Below are 21,023 nucleotides of genomic sequence, written 5' to 3' on the forward strand. Positions count from 1 at the left end.
TAAGCTAATAACAAATAGTCTATCTCCCAGCTCACGTACGATAGTCAGCTATTCACCATTAATACATAGCCCACTTATCTCTCTCATAAAGTTTCTTGATTCGTGTGTCGAAATCAACTTTAAACTTACGGTCCGTTTCTCCTCTTTTCTCCATGTTAGCATTAAGCCTGATTACAGCATGTTAATACTTGCTCTAAGGAAGAGGTTAAGTTCTTAGCTTAATACCTAAAGCCAATAATAACTAATAGTGATATTGGGTGGCATGGCGGGCGAGGTGGGGGCAAGTAAGGCATCCATCACATGGAAGCGAATGGAAGCTGCCCTTGCTAATTAATTATGCTAATATAATAAGTCTCTCTCTCTCTTATGATCCACTTTGTTAGCAATTAATCATCTCTTAAAGCAGCTAGATTCATAAACTTTGCTATGCACCTCGACATAAATATTATGTATTTAGACAAGCTAAAACGATTAATAATTTAGGACGGAGGAAGGAGCTAGCTAGTGTGTACCTACTAGATACATGCCTTTCTTTGCCATACATATATATGCTTGATGATCGAGCACGTACCTTGCACCATGCAAACTAAAAGGGTACGGTGAGAGTGGGCCTTGAGCTAGCTAGCTTGCTTGCTTGCCATGATCATGCTGCCTATGATTAGCAATCAGCCAAGTTGTCCCTCATGTGGAGAACCTTAGCTAGCTAGCTTTAAGGACCCTATCATTAGTATCGAAATGCTCATTAGTCCCGGTTTTCCAATAGAGACAACCAATCCAGAACTAAAGGCCTCGGCTTCCTGCGGTCCATAGGAATCGAACTCAAAACATCTATCTCGCATATAGTTTCTTTACCACCCCACCTACACAGCACTTGTGACTTTAAATGGGATGCTTTCCTTTTAAACTGACCCGTGAAGAACCCTTTAGTCCCGGCTGGAACCTTCAACCGGGACTAAAAGGTAACTCTTTAGTCCCGGTTGGTGTTACCAACAGGTATCACCATCCGGGACTAAAGAGTGACTTTTAATTCAGATTGGTGGCTCCAACAAGGACTAAAGGTCTCCCCGCCCCCTAACTGTTGGACCCGGAACTAATACTTTTATTAGTCCCGGGTCCAACCTGGTCGGGACTAAAGGGGTGGATGAAAGACCTATTCTGTGCTAATGTGTGTATATATATATATCCTATTTATTATAATTATAATTATTGTTCGTTGGTGGTGCATCCAATACTCTCTCTCTCTCTCTCTATTAATTAGCTCCTAGCAGCCAGCCTGCAGAACATGCATCCACTGCACTCCTGAATAATGTGATCATCAGTTGTGCTAGATTCATTATTAACCCAAATTAAGACGATTAGGAATAACAAATGTTTTTTCTCTGCAGCTACATGGTCCTATTTGGCATGGCCCTAAACCCAGAAGGCCACCTGCAGTACTAGACCAAGTACATGAACGTGCCAATAAGGTCCGCATTAAAAAATGTGATCAAGCAAGGTAGCTTATTAGGATGATGGAGTAGTATAGAATAGATGTGAGGATGGACATGCATCATATTATCTCGATGTGATGTCACTGCCTTATCAATCGATCGAGTTAACTTACCCATCGGCAGCCAATGCGCGCGGATTGATATATGGCGTTGAAAAGTACACAACTATATATATATATATATATATATATATATAAATCCATTCTGCACGCGCTCGTAACTACTCCTATATGTATATCTCATGATGTAGGACATAGCTGACCCAACGTAAGGTACGTGCTTTAAATATATGACCGTATATGGAGTATATGGACATATTTATTTTTATATATTAGTACTAATATATAATTATGATATATTTTAAAAAAATAGGATGCTTTTAAAAATTTTCGTACATATCCCTCCCTTTGAAGTATTTTACAATTAGTATATGAATATACTTAAAGTGATAAATAAGTACTTGGACATACGCATGGTGGTATACTGATAGTGAGAATAGTTACAAACGAGCGTAGATAAAATTTATCCTGTATAGATATGGCCAAGATTTGGCCAGCCGGTTGCGATTGGCCCCTCCGTTTGCATTGCCTCCTCATTATAGGTCAGTTGCATATACACACACACACATATGTACATACATACAGCAAATACTCCTATTTCTTTAAGGATTCTATATATATGTGTGTATATATATACATATTCTATTCACTACAATTATAATTATTGTTCGTTGGTGGTGCATCCAATCCATCTCTCTATTAATTAGCTCCTAGCAGATACTCCTATATATAGTAGGACACCGGCAAAAACAAGCTGTAAAATCGTCTAAAAGCATTTCAGCCAAATTCAGACAAAATAATAAAGCATTTTAACTTCTTTGGGGGCAGGGGAAAATTGTGCTGTTGTACGTACGCTGGGAATTATTGATTGGTGTTGGGAGGAGAACATGTGGCGCGGTTCAAGAGCAGGCATGATCTGAAGTAGCTAGCTAGCTAAGCTGGTGGGGCATTCGCTCGATCACTAATACTATACAGTCATGCGCAGGGCGAATCAAGAGAGGAGTTAGATTCACTTGGCTTGCATGATCACAGGACATCATCAGCAAGTGTCCCATGCAACGTTGAAGAAGCTAGTAAGCTAGCTGCATCTCGCTGTCATGCAAGCTGCTTAGAGAGGACGGACCAGGACACGCTAGCTTCCCCGTGCCGTTAATCACGATGCATGCCTTCTCAACTGACACTGACAGACATGTCCTCCAAATCAAACATCACCAATTAATGCAAGCCAACCTGGTCCATTATTTGAGGTTCACCTTATATTAGCTCGAGAAGACTTTGTAAAAGATCCTCTCTTTTTTTTTCTTTTCTGTATAAGCGACACTTGTTCACAGTAGCTAGCTAGGACGATGAATATGTATATATAAATAATGTTAATTATGCTCAGCATATTCAAGCCTTGTTGGGATAGGTTATGCCTGCCTTGCTGATCGGCTGATGGATGCATGATCAGCAAGGAAGTCGCGCGTCCAGGCTAGCTAGCTAGCTATAGCTCTTGTTAATATAAGTATAATTAATGGCGTGCTTGCTTCTCACCTTCACCTGTCTGTGTGTGTGGCTAGCTGCCACCTTCTTCAGATCGAGGAGTGTGGCAAGTGCAAGTCTGGCTTTGCTCATGGGCATGGGCAACCTGATTATTCCTCCTCCTGCAACAGCAAGCAGGCATGTGCTGGAATCGTCTCTTGTTCCTTGTCACAAGTCATGCATCTATGCCCCCCTCCCGGCCGGCCCATTGCTTGCATTGCATTTGCTAGCTAGCTTCATGGTCGTGCATGTTCTTTGCTGATTAGTTGGTTCAACAACAACTAATCAGCATAATATTATACATATAATTAACGCAGCTAGCTAGCTCTTCAAAGTTGCAAGCATGAATGCATGCATATGCTTCACTACCAGTTAGTGGTCGGTGACGACTGCACTAGCTAGAAATTAAAGCCAAACTTGTGAATCTTATCCTCCTTATTTCTCTCTCCTTTATTTGGTCAACTTTTCTAGCTCCCTGATGACCCTGATGGGGGCCGGGGCTCTCCTTCGTTCTCTGATCCTACTGTAGATCATGATCGATCGATGCATGCATCATCTGTATGAGACCAGACCAGCTCGCAGGTCCAAGAACGAATATATATAATAATTAACCTTAGCTTTATGCATTTCATCTTCATATATCTATCCTAGCTCCAATTGGATCGGAGCTGCTGGCCGTGTAAACGTATGTACTCCGGATCCGGCCAGTAATTATATTTAACTAGCTAGCTAGTGGCCGGCCAAACGTTAATAAGCAGATGCCAACATACACATATACATATATATTCTCCAAAAAACTGATCGGTCTGACATGGAAGAATATAATACTGGACAGAGAAAATCGGCAAAGAGAATAATAATTAAAATGATGTCAAAAAGGACGCTCAGTAGCCGTAGCAGTAGTGCCGCTCTTAATTATCCAAGAACGGACTACACTGAGATAGAAAACATATTCCACAAAAAAAAGAAACCGGCAAGATACGATCTCTCCCCCTCAACTATATATGGGCCCCTGATCAAGACATGCAATGGATATACCAGGATAGTATATCTGTGCTAGCCTGCTCGATGAAAAAATTGTGGCCTTTCTCTTCTTTTCCTCACTTTCTTCTTCTTTCTGGAAATAAAGGTAGTTACTAAAACGACCCCTTTTGAGCATATATAGAAGCTGGCTGATCCCATCCCAGAGCCTGCAGACTGCTGGTCGATATAGCTAGATGGTATTCTTCAGAGGTTCAGATTATTGTAAGTTGAGATTTTCACCAAAGATGCATGCCTAACTACTACAATCAGTTCTAGTTGGGCCACCGGCCAAGACATTGGAGTGCCAGGCAAGTTGATTGTTGGTTGCTCGATCATCACTAGCTAGCTAGCTAGCTAGCCCTCACTGAAAACGATGGAGGGCGGCGGTTGATGAAGGATGATGAACCTGATGCGTGGCCGGCCTACTTTCAGCTCCAACCTAAGCCATGCTTCCAGAATTGGCAACTCTGGCAGCTATCCAGTCCCCCCGTATAGCCTTTGCCTTGGTCGCACGCTTATCATCTGCTGCCTGCCTGCCGTGCACATCTGCAAACCAAATCTGCCAACCCAAAGTACCACTACGTACTGTTCTTCATCACCATGCACAGCTGCTCTTCACCGTCGCAAAGGAAAAAGGGAGAGTTCGGCATGCCTTTATTTAATCTGTTCTTGGGAGCTGAATCTGAGAGTGATGCTAACTGTAGAGAGATTCTTCGAGGAGGAAGGAAGCTAAGAATCGAATTTGTCTGCATTTGGTGATTTCAGTAGTGGCCACAGAAAAAACCATAGGTTGTGATGCGTCCACACAAGCCCGGCCAGTCAGCAGCCACTAGAGTGTCACTCACTGCATAGATCAGCTTGGCACACACCGATCGATCACTGAAGAAGTGGCTGTGTGTGCCACTAGGGAGCAGCAGATAAGTGGCAGGTCAGCCAGTGGTAGCATAGCAGTAGCTAGCAGCTAGCGACTCCTTAATTTGTCTGCAAAATAAAGGGGATCCTAGCTATCGGAGTGAGGGACAGCATGCAACGGGTAGCAGCGTCGACGATCGAGAGCCAAGCAGACGCACTAGTGGAGATGAGCTAGCAGGTAGAGAGGACAGCATACAGGACACAACACAAGAGGCCTGTGGATTGGATTGGATCGGATTGGACTGGATGGACCCAATGCAAGCCAGCCAAGGAATTGAAAGGAAAGCTCGCCTTTTCGCTCGTCTCCAGGTGGGAGAGAGACCGTGAGAGAGGGTGAGGCTGGGAATGACTCGAGCCGAGCCTAGCCTGTGAACGGGAGGCGCCGGCACCGCACCCTATTCCATGGCACCGGTCTCGGTGCGGACATCTGGAGACCAGCGAAGAGCAGGGCGTTTCCTGACGGCGACGCTGCAACCATTCCTCTACACTCGCTCGCTCACTCTGCAACTGCAAGGCAAGCAAGCAGAGTGTGAGCAGCGCAGCATGCATCTTGTGCGCTCAAAAGCAAAGCAGAGAGCTTCAGCCTTCACCTGTGTGGTGTGGTGGCTGGCCGTCTCCTGATCGACATGAGTGTCTCCCATAGCACTCCCGTGACCGCCACCACACTCCCTCCGATCCCTTTACATCCATCCTTCTACTCGTTTTCATATATGGACACCTGTATGTTGTCTGCATCCTTCTAATAATCATAAAATACTGCTCATCTGTGGTAGTTAAAGAGGAGAGAGAGAGAGAGAGAGAGAGAGAGAGAGAGAGAGAGAGAGAGAGAGAGTTGCTGGCTGATGCTGCGCCACCGAATTCAGATATGTTCGACATGCCTTTTGGGATGTGGCATGTGTTGTATTCTACTACCAGCGTGTGCGTGGGCTTGCTTAGTTGAGTGGCGCTGCCTGCGTCGCCAACCTGTGGCCTCTGCCTGCCTGCCTCATCCATCTCACTCGCCAGTCGCCACTAGCCTTGCACCTTTCCTTTCTTTTTGTTTTTCTTCTCCTCCCATGTTAGTTAACATCTGTAAGGATCGTGACTGTTGCGTTTGTGGTTTCTGGACACGTACCAGATGACAGATGTGCTCCAGCATCCATCTGTCTGTCCCCAAATTCTTCCAGGCCGTCAACCATCGATTTCTTTGGATAAGAAGAACCGCGAGGGGAGGAGGAACCTCGTTTGGGCCATTCCAGCCCACCAACCCACCCACAGATAGGCCCAACGTGATGGCCCACCCACCCAAATGCCCCCCTAATCCCCCTGCTCCTCGAATCCTCCCAGACTATTCCCTTCGATTCGGTGCGGAGCGGAACCACCGGATGCTCCTCCACGCCCTCCCGCAGCCGCGGCGCCGCCGGCTTTCGCGGAGAAGAACAGGTAACGGAGCGGCTGCCTTCCCATCTTCCCTCACTCCTTCCTTCCAGGCCGACCACGCTTGCGTGCCCCAGATTTACACCACGGCTTTAGGGTTTCACCTTCGATTTCGTTTCGCTGCTCTGGGGTCTCGATCTATGGATTACGAGCTCCGATGATCTAGGGTTCCGTCGGGGGCGGGTTGCGTCGTTTTCGGTACTATTAGCCCCACCGTGTCACGTCTCGTCACACGCCCTTCCTCCAAAATTACGGGGTAATTGGCTGTGCGTTTGTTGCTTACACCACCACCTTTATTCACGCACGGGTTGCCCAGATCTCGACTCTCACCAAGCACAAACCTGGTTTCTTCTACATGTGCTCCGGATAGTTTGATGTCTAGTCCTGCATCATGCTGAGCAAACAATTAGCTAGTGAATCACGAAGCATCAGTGTTCTTGTATGCCATGACTTCATACAACTGTTTGCACTATTATTGTTTGCATATGTTTTGAACTCCAGCAGCCCATAATTTAGAACATCAATCATTCGTTGCTCATAATTCTCCCAAAGTTTCCTTTCGATTCTAACACTGTAGGCTGTGTGGATGTCTTGTATTCTTTATTGCCGCTTCCGCTACAGGTAACATATCAATCATCCAGGATGCATTCTACTATTTGTGCAAACATTGGTAACCCAGAAACATAAAGTGGTTATGGAAATGACTGAGCTCATCGATGTGGCATGAAGTAGAATTCGAGGCAGTTCTCTCTGATTGTAGTCTAGCATTATGACGGGTTGCAATTTAAAGTTTACTGCTTGATCGCATTTTTGACTGCTAGTAATTCCGTACTTTGCCGTAGTTGAATTATTTACTCGGAGCAGGAAACTATGATGAATTTTATTGTGTAGTGGACTTAGTGTATGTTTCTCACTGTTCTAAATGTCCAATGCTGAGTGAAACTGTGCACAATGTTGAACGGAGCCATGAAAATAGTTTTAGAGAACCAACTACCATTTCTTTGATATTACCATAGCACTAGAAAATAATATGCCATCTATCATCACATGACCAGCTAGTATCATGCCTAGTATAGACCAGAATTGGTAACATCTGAGGTCTGAAACCGGCCAAAACTTTAAAAGCAATCCTGAATAGTTTGTAAACTTTTATGCTCGGAATTTATCTACCTACGATTCATTTATACTCCAGAATCCTATCATGATATAGTTAGGACAAGGATGACCAATATGTGTTTTTGGTGATTTGCACACTGAATCAAGTGATAGTGAGTGGGATGAGGTCTAGGGCTGTGCTAGATGAACATAGTTTTGTGATTGGAATTTGGATGTCCTTTCATGTTTTAGGAACAGGAAATGGCCGCATTACTTTGCGTGCAGCTTTAAAACAGGTGAATTTTTTAACACACAATTCTTCATGCTCTCGGTGCATAATAAAAACTCGATCTGCGAGGGGTAAGACAGCCACCGGGCATTTTGCTAAGAAGAAGACCTTCTCACGCAGGTCGAGAAAACCGCCAAACCCCTGCCCCACCCTTACGCAGCGGCACCGTAGCCCGTGTGAGACGATCAACGACCTGGGCTGGGCCTTAGACCTATGCTTTGGTGTGGGACAGACGAGGGGATTTTTTTTTAACCCCAGCCTGAAATTCGCTCCCACGGGGCGTCGAACCCAAGACCTGAGGAGTGCTACTAGAGCCACCTAACCAATTCAACTAGAGGCCCGTGTCGCAGTGCATAATGGATATAAAGCCATGGTTTCATATGGAAGGTAGAATGGTGCTCAGCTATAAACATTTCCTTGAGGATTTTTTATTAATACACTAACATATGTAGCATTTCTAAGGCTGACAAACTATCATGATATATAAGTTAAGCTCAATTAACACAGGTATAAGTTGGAGCTCTTTGTATACCTTACAAATATTTTCATACATCCTGTGAGTTATTATTGCTTGTACATTGTCTTAACTACTGTTAAGACGTGTTCTTAGGGGCCATATGGTACTGGACGAGTTAATGTGTTATGATGAATCCTAAATTGATATTTCTTTCCCGATTTTTAACTTAATATAGGATGGATATTTGATATACTGTAGTTGTACAACATACCCTTCACTAGCTGATACGTTCGGGTAGCTCAGAAAAGTTAGTGATGTAGTGCATTATGCATATCATGAACATGTTATTATTTTTAGTGAATTTACTAGCACAAAAATGCAAGTCTGAAACATGCTCTTTTTTATTTTTTTAATTTAAGATTACCATTAACTGTTCATATTTCTTAAGAAATACTACGTTCTATCATATTTGCTCGTACTGCCATATAGCCATAGTATCTGAGAAGCGTATTGTATTCTTGTCCTTGTGAGGCGAAACACTGTCTATTTAACATGAGATATGAACTACATAGCAGTATTATTGTTACATCCGGAATGTGTATCATATTACCATTCATGAGCCGCATCATGGTGTGTTATGCAATTACATCTGTTGGCTCGCTCCATCTTTGCACTTGTTTAATCAAACACTGCCTGTTAATTTTGGTTACTTGGCTTCCCCAGATATCTCCAGCTAAGTGCTGAATACCTATAATTTGTGGTGGTTGCCTGCTTGGGCTCAGCTGTAAGTAACTTGTCTTGCACTGCGTTGGAAAAAGGATGAATTGCTTCCATCGTGCAATTCTCTGAACAAACCGAGAAGGTGAACAAGGTGTGAGATGACCATTCTTGAACGTAATAATTAGTGATATTCCTCTCCTTGCATCTAGTTTATTTTCTACTATCCTAGTTCACCATAAAATAACTTCTACTCAATAACAGGAATCAACTTCACTTTTATGTTCAACTTGACGTAAACTTTGCTGAATTGTTGAATACTTCCTAATGGATGATATCTGTTGCAGAATCTAGCATCCTCTTGTGAATTTTGCCTGTTTAAAGAGTATTTATTTCTACACAATGGAAAAGGAGAACCTCTTCAATGTAGGACACTTAGAACAAGGTGAAAAAGAAAAAAAAAACTCTATCAAAGATCCAACTGAACCTCATTCCTGCAATCCTGTGTTGCAGATAAGCTGTCATCAATAATATGGACGAGGTGAATCAGTTGTCAGGTGAGTTTCTTGAAGCTGATATTCCTGTCCTTGCACTAGTTTACTTTCTACTGTGCTAGTCCAGGCTGGTACACATGAAGTATTTAAAATAACTTGTGCTCTGTAAATGGAAAACATATATGCTAAAAAATGCAGTTCTAGTCCAGCTTGATGTTCTTTGCTCCGTTGTCCGATCCGTTTCCGAAGTGGTGTGGGCAGATTCATATTGCTAAATCCAGCATTCATTTGTGAACTACCTGTTTAAAGAGGCTTAAAAGATGGAATAATTCAAAAAAATCAAATGATTTGAATATGTCATGAGTTGAGACACAAATTAGTAAAAACCTGTTATGATTCGAGGTGTGGGATGGGCTTGTTTCAAACCTCATCAGGTTGCTGGCAGTCACCAAATTCTCAATGTGGTCTCCAAGAGTTCATACTGTTTTAAATGAAACAGAATAAAGGTGACAACTACTTTAGGTCCTAAGGTAACCATTCAAAACTTGTTACACTTTAACTTGGTGAATTCTTACTTTCTTAGTATGATGATTTGCAAAGTTTAATAGCTATGATAAAGGAATCGAAGTGGAGTTGTGGGGCCTAGGTTATGCCCATGCAAAACAAAAGAAATAGCCGTGTTAATGGCCGCTTTCCTAATCAAAAGATAGGAGAGCACCCCTTGCTGCACTCAAGCATTAATCTTCAAGATGTAGTTCTTTACTGTTGTTTGTTTCTTTTAATAGTTCATCGTTGCTTATGTTTTTCCTTATCTTAGATAACATTTAGAACCCACCTAATCTATTTTCTGATCTGCAAGCCGGGCAACCTACTATATTTTTCTTTCTTCTCTCAACAAGCATGAAGCATTGCCTTAAATGAACACACTGGGTTTGCAAATGACTATCGAGTATTCACATATGTTACGGATGTTTGGATGCTCTTTTGACAAAATATTGCTGATGTTGTATGCAGCGAAGAAATACAAGTTCAGAACGAACAGGCTGCTCTGGGAATGATGCCCCGACAATAACAGGCTTCACTTTTATTTGGCTTCATTGTGCCAATCTTTTTATTGTATTGGTAGGTTTATGAAATTGTATTAACCGGACTTTTGACGTGGTTAACGATATTGCAGCGTCAACCAGCCGGCAAAGTCTGACTGATTTGATTCATTGGCTCATTAGTGCGTGCTCGCAATTTACGTGTTTGTCAGCGTAATTTTACTGAAATCACTTAGTTCACTAGGCCTGCGTATTTATTGAAGTGAGAAAGTATAGCAAGATTATGGGCCTTAACACTTGGGCTTCACCTGGCAACGATAGGCCTCACTGTCGGTGTATGGGCTCTCAGCTCCTTATGCGCTTCTGCACGAAAAATGAAATCATGGGCCTTAGTGGGCCGTAACAGATGTATTGGGCCGATCGTGGGCTTAAACTTGAAAAATATGGGCTTAGGTCGGCCGAAATTTGAAAAATGGGCTCAGGTGGGCCGTAACTGATATGTTGGGCCGTGCGAGGGCCGAAATTTTAGACATTGGGCCCTTCCTGGGCCGACATCAGTTTCGTGGCCTCTGGTGGGCCTCGCGTGGGCTAATTTGAGATGTTGAAGCGTGCCTGGGCTGAAAATTAAGATGTCAGCGCGGCGTTAACTGGACCAGGGTTTGGTTTTGATCGCGCTGTCCTTTCTCGACGGCGAAGGCCTTTTTTTTTTTGAGAGGGCTCGACGGCGAAGTTTCTTCACCAAAACTAGTTGCATAGTTGATGGGTTGCAACTGACAGCAGAAGGCGCTAAAACTTGCAGCGAGGCAACACCAGGACAAGGTGTGCGGATTCACGCTCTGCTCTTGGTGAAACTGAATCAAGCTTTGCAACATGCATGATTATCCGACAATAAATATACAGTAAACAATTCAGGATCAGAAAATGATGAAGCAAAAACTATCAGAAAATATTAAGCACATCTTACGTATCTACTCCGTCATTTTCATATGGGCAAGGGCAACCTAAATACTTATAGTTGGCAGCATGTATCCCAATACAGAACTAACTTTTGACAGGAGGGAGCAGTTCACTTCTAGCTATATACTGCATTTAGCATTTCGATAACTCACCATTTACTCTCAGTTTTAAAACATCAAGAAACTAAAGAAATAAATATTGGTACACGCAAACTGTTAATCGGAACTAAACAATCAAATATTGACACAGCTCTTCAAAGTCAAAAGTAAGAGTTGCCAAGTCCCCGGGCATGCATATATACCACTAAAGTTGCATAATGAAATAAAATTATCCTTACCACCGCTAGAAAGAGAAATTATTGCTGTCTCCAAGGTATGCGCATCAGAATTATGTTGTGAAATGGACTAACCGGGCGAGTGCAACCCAAATCAAGGGAGTGAGCGCACAATATAGTTTTCTGACTAAGAAAAATCATGTGGGAAGAAAATGTAATGCTTCAGTTCTAACACTAAAAATGGTCTTTTTAGTCGCTTTAAGAATCTTTGACCAGGAAAAATTTTGTGCCTTGTCCTACCATGGTTTTGAAGGGATACAAACCATTTCATAATTCAAACCTGAAACCATAAAAAGGTAAGACAACAAAACAAATGCTCAGAAAGATGCAAAAGATAGTTGATGCTCTGGGTGGAAAACTTACAGGGAATCAAGCCACTTCAACTTCTTTCGATGGCCTTCTTTAGGCTAGCATGGAGCTTCCAGAGATAAAAAACAATGAAAGAGTCAGGGAAATGAAGGAGAAAATAAGCCCAAAGAAATACAGTAAGTTATTTTCTGAACCAACAATAGCAAACAAAATTACTATTCCTTGAAAATATATTATATTCAATGTGCAAGACCCAAGTAACTAATAACCATGGACACAAACTAGCAGCAATTCAAAATATAAACAAAAACCAAAATTAGCTAGCATATAATCTGCAAATGGTATATATTCGATAGGGAGGCAACATGCCAGAGCCTTGAGGGGCACATGCCTTTCATCACTTGCATGTTTCCCTCCATGACTTGGTGTTGCTTATCACTACAATTTCTCTTAGAAAGGGGCTATCCATTCCATAATAATATGGATAGGGTTAATTACTTCACACTAAACCAATAATAAAATATTAACTATCAGATTAACACAGCCTGAACCAGATGGTTTGAAAGGCAAATGATAACAAGACAAGAAAGGCCCAAACTTCCTCAAAAGCAAACTCCTTAGCCTTTGGTGCCTATAGTAAAAGGAACTATCTAATATCCAGCATCCATTAAAATACAGATAACCAGTATCGACATGTTGCTGCATCGGCATGACATGTTTTAGTAAACTTTAATTTGCTCAATGTTCTGAAATTATAAAGTCGCCTGCCTCATCTTATGTGTATTATGTAGAGAAAACAAAGACAAAATTAGAATGTCATTATCTGTATACTGACTATGAAGATTATATGCCCAGCACCCTTAACAAAAGGCCCATCATTCCTCGAAAATCAAAGTAAAACATGAAACAGTTTCACCATATTTTCTCAAAATAGCAAAGGATCTAAAATCTGGATGTAGGAACTCTAAATCAAAAAAGTAGAAATGGGATGGGCATAATGAAGTTGGCATCACAAGCATTTGGTATGTATCTGTTGAGAGTTGAGACAACCTTCTAGGGCTTGAGCAGGGTCAGGGTATGGCGTGGGGAAGCGGAGAACAATGGGAGCAAGGTAGCAAAGGGACAGGCGTTGTTGCATTCTAGGGTTTTCTCTCGAGCGGTGCAGCATGATGCTGTAAAAGTAGGTCAGGGATGGAAGGTTAAAGGAGAGTATTGCGTACCGCGGTACCAAATTAGTCATCACCTAGTAGGCAGGTCTCTGTCCCCGGTGACCATGAAGTACCAAAGTCTGGCCCTTCTTCTGTTCATCGGTGCAGCCGCCAATGTTCCTACTCCCTCGTACCCATGGCATGCTGAGTGGATCTGGCCAACATGCATGGGGCAGCGCTTTAGCCTCACCATCATGATAGGGGGAGTGGGGAGGACGAGGGCGATGCGTGGGAGTGGAGGGCTAGGGAGAGAAAGCATCGCTACCATGCTCGCTCGGGTGGGAGTTACTGGGATCTGTGAATTCAATTAGATGTTGACATAGGCTGATGGGCAACAGCTTGTGCTAATTATCATCGCTGCGAAAGAACCGACTTGTGGCCCATTTGGTGCTAGTTGTTAGTTACTTCTAGCCCAGCATTTACTCTGAAAATATAGCCAGGAGTTACATCATGATAATAATTATAAAAAAATGCTGCAGTCAAGTAAAGAAAAAGGAATTGTAGATAAAGATGTGGAGTACTAAAATCATACCAGTTAGGGCCTGCCCTAAGCCGACAAGTTTGTAGAGACAAGGATGAAGAAAAACTTCATAGGAACAGCACTTGCACATCAGTCAGGCTATTGATGATGGTTTTGTCCTGAAAGCAGTCGCAAAGTGACAAATCACTGAAAATCGACAGCAAAATGAATGGTAGAGCATAATAACCTTAGTTTCTTAATAGTCAGTTACAGTCACAAAGGAAGAGCTTACGCATCATGATCATATTTGATATATTAAAATTTCCACACAGGAAAAGGCTAACCTGCAGTCCTGCACCGGCCAATCCACGTTTCGGCTATGTTATCCCTGGTTCATAAGAATGCTGGATTCATGGGCAGGGGTCCTTGAACTAGAGACAGCACCTTCAGCGCAATATCCTGTAGGAATGACTGAACTGTCAGCATATACGCATAATGGACTAATGGAAACATTGGTGACATGAAATGACACAGGATGTTGCAATAACCCACAATGGATACATTTATACAAGGGTCTCTTGATAGATATATTTTCTGAAATCCAAGGAACATGTTTTCTTTTCTTTTAATTCTTCCACGGCTCCCTTTTCTGAAAGTTTATCAGAGATCTAAGATCTTAGAATGTTTCTAGTTGGTTGTTGCACTAGACATATATGTAAGAAAAGGGCAACCAGAAACCCTTATTGGCACCATTTGCTGAGCCACAAGTCCAAATTATGATAATACAGATAATAGGATGTTCTACCGTCAACGCAATGGATATAAATTATCGTGATAGCTACAATTCCAAAGAAACATGTGCATAAGATCCGCAATAACTACAATTATGAAGAAACATATGCATAAGATCTTATATGGACATGAATCTACACTCAATTATTAGTTCTGGTATCTTTGTATTAAAAGTTCCCCCATCAGATGAGGCAAGATTCACACAAACATGAAGCCTCTACACACAGGAGTTGAGGACTTGTTTAAGGTGAGAAAAGCACTCAGCCACTAATATGACCAGTTTTAGTAAGTTAGAAGTTTGTTTCGACTAAAGAGGGTGGCGTACTATTTTCCACTCCATTTCCTTGGTGTATTAGACAATAATTTCAACTCCAAAGTTTGGCATTGTGTTACTGTCCTGATTCCTCATGATAATAATCCTCCTAACATGCAAGTGAGTGGTACAGAAAAATTATTCAATACAGTAACACTGCTCTCAACTCTTTTTCTAATCCCACAAAGGTCACCTTTATAATCAAACATGTCAAGCAGCAGCTTGATTAAATTCAATACTTTTGAGATACAAGAAATCGATTACCTCAACTTTAAGGAAGTGCAAGCAGTCAATGCGCTGTTTACCAGGAAGTATATGACTGACATGACATTAGGCGATTAAGTATGTAGAAAGTCACCAAGCAACGCAAAGTTGAAACCTGCATAAATTCAAGAAACATATATTTAATTTTCTTGATAAGGGTAAGCAATTGCATAACTAAAGAAAAAGAATGCAGAAGTGTAGCTACTTAAAGAAGCATACCCCCGAAACTGAGTACTCTAGCCAAGAAATCCAGCAAGAACTGTCTTTGCAGCCACCTAGAGTGTGGATGCAAATAAAACTACAGTGTAAATCATCCTTCAACCTTGTATCTATTTAGTTGATTGCAAATGTGCTTAAGTCCATTATCCCTGAGTGACAGACTGCTCAACGACTCTGTCCAGATGGAGTCTAGCACAACATTTTTACGCATTCCATTATCCCTGAGTGACAAACTGCTCAACGACTCTGTCCAGATGGAGTATACCACAACAAGTATATGCATTTGGGTTTCAGCTTGTTAGCCAGTATAAGTCAGGACATCAAGCTGTTCTTCTGAAGCATTGACTTATCTTTTTTCCCAAATTAATTCTGTCTACTAGAAACTCTTTATGCAGCAGACAGCAGGTTTGGCCTTGCAGGAAGACACTGCAATAATTAGAACGCCTGACTGCAGCTGTGGTCATAGTGAGAACCGTATTCATTAGACCATATATCCTCAGCTGGTATTATATTGACACTTCATTTTTCTTAATCTTTGAAAAGGGTCTTCAGTAGACGTCGAGCTTCCCAAGTCATCCCCGGCTTTGAAAATGCTCTGGATATAAAACTAAGAGTGCCTTTAGATGGGCTAGATCCTCTCTCTTTCATATCTTTGAAAAGTTTTCTCACTTCAGTTCCATTTCTAAGCTTTGACCATCCATTCAAAAGGATGTCATAAGTTGAGGACGTATGTAAAACTCCTCTCCTTTTCATTTCGTTGAACAACTCTTTAGCTTGATTCATCATCCCAGCTTTGGCAAAGTCGCTTATCATTGAATTGTATGTGCTTGCTTTGGGAATAAAACCTTTACTCACCATCTCACAATACAGCCTCAGTGCTTCAACTTTGTTGCTCTTCTTTGCATATCCTGTCACCAGTATATCATAGGTGAGATTATTGGGTTCAAGGCCCATCTTGTTCATCTCACTGAGAACAGTATCCGCTTCTCCGATTCTTCCAGTGGACTCAAGACCACCGAGAAGTGTGTTGAAAGTAGCTATATTTGGTGACACCCCTTGACGAAGCATCTGAGCATACATGGCAAATGCATTATCTAGATGGTCACTCTTACAATGGCCGAGAATGAGAGCATTTAATGTGATAGTATCTGGTGCAATTCCTCGCCCCAACATTTCAGCCAAAACAACTGTAGCTTTCCTGGTCATTCCATGACAACAGAAAACATGCACAAGTGTATTATAGACAACAATGTCAGCATGAAGACCAGCATTTATCATCCATTCATGAATTTCCAAAATCGCATCCAATCTCCTGCTTCCAGAACATGCTTGCAGCACCCTTCGATGGGTCAGAGAGGTTGGAGTGAATCCAGCAGAAGCCATCTCACTAAGCAAATATTTTGCCTTCTCCACAGCCCCAGCCTCAAGAAGGCCCACAGCAAGTGTAGTATATGTGATGGGATTAGGCTTTATAGAACTCCGCTTCATTTCATCCAGTAGCTTTAGAGCTTTGGTGGTCTTTCCTTCCCTGCACTGTGCAGCGATCAGAGTGTTATATGTTGCTTGATCAGGTTCTATGCCCGCATTTCTCATTTCTTTCAAAAAAGATTTTGCTTCCTTGAACTTGCCAAGCATGCAAAGGGAATTGATAAACACATTATAGACAACAGCATCAGGTGGCAGGTTTCTCTCCATCAACTCCTGACCAACCTTAAAAGCAGCTGGCATGTTTCCTGTTTTAAAAAGCCCGTCAATTAAGGTGGTATAATTTACACAGTCTAGCAACAGACCACGTTCACTCATATCTTTAAATAGTGCTTCAGCATCCTCTACATTCCCATTCTTTCTCAGACCATTTACCAGTGAGTCAACAACAAAGTTGTTTGGTTCAACACCATCATGCAACATATTACGGTACATATCAAGAGCTGCTTCTTGCCCCTGGCACTTGAAGAGCCCATCAATAAGTATTCCGTAGGTCACAACATTAGGAGCAATCCCAATGCCCTTCATCTTCCTCATATAATTAGCTGCTTTACTGAGGCATCCCCTTTTAACAAGACCGCTGAGGATTGATGAGAATGTAACAACATTTGGGCTAACAGATTTCTCCTCCATTTGCAACAGCACCTGCTCTGCCCCATCGACGTTGCCTGTTCTGCAGTGTGCGTCAATCAGTACAGTGTAAGTAACACAATTGGGAGTGAGATTATCCAATAGAGCATGCTGAAGCATGTCTTTCACTTCCTCAATCTTCCCTTCCTTACCTAGAGAGTCCATCAGAGCTGTATACATGACCAGATCAATGACCACACCTCTTGAAGCCATCTCTCCCAGTAGACCAAGAGACTCTTTGACCCTCCGCACTTTGACTAATGAATCAATAAGTGTACAATACGTCACATGGTTCGGTGCAGCTCCAATCTTGTCCATCTCCTGGAAAAGTGCATATGCCTCTGAGAACCGGCCATCCCTGCAGAGCCCATCGATAAGAGCACTAAGTGTGACCACATCCGGCAGCACACCCAACCTCACCATTCCCTCGTACAAATTGAATGCCTCCTCGATCCCCTTCCTCTTACAATACTCCCCAATGAACGCAGTGTATGTCACCACATTCGGCTCCACCCCGTCCGCCTTCATTGCCTCCACTACGTCCCATGCAGCATCAACATCACCGGAGTGGCAAAACCCAGCAACTAAGCTATTATACCCCACGACATCAAGCACCACCCCTTGTGTCCTCATCCTCTGTGCCACAGCCAATGCTGCGGCCATGTCCTGGACTTTACAATACCCATCAATGAGAGCGTTCCATCCCACCACATCTAAGCTGTCGATTCCTCGGCCTCCTACCAGCATCTCAGCCAATCTCGCGGCCTCGTCCACCAGGCCGGCCCTACATAACCCCACGAGCACCGTGTTCACGGTGACCCCATCGAAGGGCACGCCGCGCTTGCACATCTCGGCGAGCAAGGTCGGAGCGAGGTTGCCGTGGCCCTGCTCGGAGAGGCCAGCGAGGAAGATGTTGTAGCTAACGGTATCGGGCGCAACCTGCGAGTGGGGTCTGGAGCAGAAACGGAGGAGGCTGAGCGCGGGGCGGAGCAAGCGGAGGTTGCAGTAGGAGAGGACGATCGAGTTGAGGGTGCGGGAGTCACCTGGAACGGGGCGGAAGCGGACGGCGGCGGCGGCGAGGCCCGAGGAGGCAAGGGCGGGGATGAGGCGACGGAGGATGCGAGCGGGAGGGGAGGCGGGGAGTGAGGAGACGATGTGGGAGGCGGCGGAGAGGCGGCCGGCGCGGAGGAGGGCGAGAGCGAAAGAGCAAAGGAAAGAGGCGTGGAGGGTGGGGGTTAGGGTTTGAGGAGAGGCCACCGCCATGGGAGGAGGGGGAGGAGCCCGTCGGCGATGAGAGGGGAATGAAAAGGAAGGGGAGGCGCGGGCAGGGACAAAGCCCGTTGGGCCTGTGTGCGCGAAGCTGATGGGTTTGGTAGAGGATTCTGGATGTGAGCCCGATACTGCATGTACTAGCCGGCCCAATATCAATATACCTTGGGTTCAACTCCGTTTATTAAAAAACTCCGCGCCACGTGATGCGAACAAAATTTTCAAAAAGGTGTGGCACGAGATAGATCGTCATCATGTATAATACTTTTTCTGCAAGGTCTTCTAACCACTTTTCTTTTTGCAGGAAGTGGGCAGTCAAGATTCTAACTTTATTCCAACTAAAAGAAAGTCTAGTAAAACTGGTCGGGAAAGGCACTTTTGTATTTGTGACAAATGAGAAGGCACTACACTGGTAGCAGCTAACTAGGTAAACAGAATTAAGCACGTTGACATTGTGGACGGGAGGAAATGAAACGTGCAGCTCGCGTGCTGCAGCCTAATTTATCCTATATAAATCTCATATTAATTAAGCCCAAAGCAATCTAAGCCTGGGCTGGACGGCCTTTCTAGCTCCGCCCCTGGCAGCTGGTGCTAACTACCTAGCGTATTTGAATGAACGTGTAGGCAGAGGCACGCGCTACCTGTATGATCGACACAATATTAATATTACTAATGAGCGTGCACCGTGGCTTTTCCTTACTTTCTGACAGGCATGCATTATCCAGCGGGAGTAGGACTTGCTACTCCCTCCGTCGCTTGGGAAGCGTGCGCACAAGGAAGCATCCATTAATTAATAATTACTTGGTGTGCAAAAGCAATGCAAGCTCCGTCCATCCAGTCAAAGAAAAAAAACAGAAAGGGGTCAGCAGAGAGCGGGGGGTGGACGTTTGCTCTGGTGGGACCTCCTCTCCTCCGGCCAGACCGGCGACTCATCGGGAGGCGGCCACGTGTTTCACCAGCCTCGCGCCGTTATATTCTCTGTCCTGTTGCGGCGGCGGCCCGGGGAGGTCGGTACGGACGACCAACCCTTCCCTGGCTGCCGCCCTGATTGATTTCCCCTTCCCCTTTTTGATCGCCATCATCATCGTATCGTATCCAGGAGGAGACATCGTTTCGTTGACCAGCCCATGTCTCCGTCCTTACTCGTCAGCCAGCACCAGCAGCGCGCCTTGACCTTGCTAGTTTAGTAATACCACCAGGCTGCCAGCAAATTAAACACACCACAAAATGCAGAAATTTACCTAGCTAGGTAGCTAATAATTGCTGGGACAGGTTAATTATTATACATTGTACTACAAGCAAGCTAACAAGAAGTATGACAAAATGCATCCACTGATTAATTCACAACTTGCTGCTTATATTTGTCATACATCCTAGCTCACGTACCTCCCTTACCATTCTCCCTATCAAGTGGCGGATCCATCAGGTTGTGAATGGATCCTGGGTCCGCACTTGCTTCTATCCGGAGGGAAACTTTATGTACAGAGAAAACAAAGGCGGTTGAGGCGCTACTCCGACCTTCCATCGTCAATAATAAATGACATGGCAAACACAAACAAATATGTTAAAGGCACCATAAAAATTATAATAGGAGAGTATTGTGAACACACAATGCTGTGAATTAAAGGAATGGAAGCGTATCCATCCACCCGGCCGTATATATGTTACGTACCTGCAGCATGACGTATTTTATACTAATTCCGGCAAGGAGGAGAGTAGTACGTGTGAACAGACAATACACAATAGTACGGTCAGATGGAATATGTTGGCCAATCGTCGATCCCCACCCCCCGAGACCGCATGTATATATATATATGCATATACATATATATGGTCGTCGTCTTTACTTTTATTCAGCCGAATTTTTTTGCGGCGGATATGATATGATGATACTAGTAGATCGACTAGACTTTGTGGACGGTGCGCGGCGGCATGCAGCATACGCTCGCCCGTAACGGAATGGACGGCACTCGCGGACGGTGTCCAATCGGTCGCATCGCATAGCTAGATAGGCTCCTCCACCCATCCAACAGAAAATATATACCAAAAATTCATTCTACACGCGTTTATAGCTACTTTTATATATATGTATCTCATGATGTAGGACGTATCTAACCCAACAAAAGATCTGTACGAGGTATATATAATCATACATGATATATACTTGAAGTATATGACCATATATGGAGTATATGGATATACTTATTTTTATATACTAGTACTAATATATAATCATAATATATTTAAAAAGTAGAAATACTTTTAGA

At 43.4% G+C, this 21,023-nt stretch overlaps 1 protein-coding gene and 1 long non-coding RNA gene across 9 annotated transcripts; one reads left to right on the top strand and one right to left on the bottom strand.

Moving 5' to 3' along the window:
* Positions 1–6,253: 6,253 nt before the first annotated feature.
* LOC112874516 lies at positions 6,254–10,733 on the top strand. Of its 3 annotated transcripts, none has more exons than XR_003224996.1 (5): positions 6,254–6,427; positions 8,986–9,156; positions 9,327–9,424; positions 9,493–9,536; positions 10,488–10,733. It is a non-coding gene; the product is annotated as an uncharacterized LOC112874516 (long non-coding RNA). The 3 variants fall into 3 exon arrangements; XR_003224997.1 differs by having other exon boundaries at positions 6,257–6,427; positions 8,986–9,124; XR_003224995.1 differs by lacking the exon at positions 9,327–9,424 and having other exon boundaries at positions 6,270–6,427.
* A 955-nt stretch (positions 10,734–11,688) lies between these two features.
* On the bottom strand, positions 11,689–18,782 carry LOC112883012 (pentatricopeptide repeat-containing protein At5g14770, mitochondrial). 6 transcript variants are annotated; one of them, XM_025948244.1, is made up of 8 exons: positions 15,373–18,782; positions 15,154–15,268; positions 14,129–14,243; positions 13,857–13,963; positions 13,590–13,748; positions 13,337–13,478; positions 12,171–12,225; positions 11,689–12,087 (listed from the first exon to the last, which is right to left on the bottom strand). In XM_025948244.1, exon 1 carries the CDS (start codon positions 18,748–18,750, stop codon positions 15,901–15,903), a length of 2,850 nt encoding a protein of 949 aa, XP_025804029.1. In that variant the 5' UTR covers positions 18,751–18,782; the 3' UTR covers positions 11,689–12,087; positions 12,171–12,225; positions 13,337–13,478; positions 13,590–13,748; positions 13,857–13,963; positions 14,129–14,243; positions 15,154–15,268; positions 15,373–15,900. The 6 variants fall into 6 exon arrangements, with proteins under 6 accessions (XP_025804029.1, XP_025804046.1, XP_025804020.1 ...); XM_025948261.1 differs by having other exon boundaries at positions 13,337–13,748; positions 15,373–18,439; positions 18,531–18,622; XM_025948235.1 differs by having other exon boundaries at positions 13,337–13,748; positions 15,429–18,782.
* Positions 18,783–21,023: the final 2,241 nt, after the last annotated feature.

Source organism: Panicum hallii, chromosome 1 (genome assembly GCF_002211085.1).
Source record: "Panicum hallii strain FIL2 chromosome 1, PHallii_v3.1, whole genome shotgun sequence".
Classification (NCBI taxonomy): domain Eukaryota; kingdom Viridiplantae; phylum Streptophyta; class Magnoliopsida; order Poales; family Poaceae; genus Panicum; species Panicum hallii.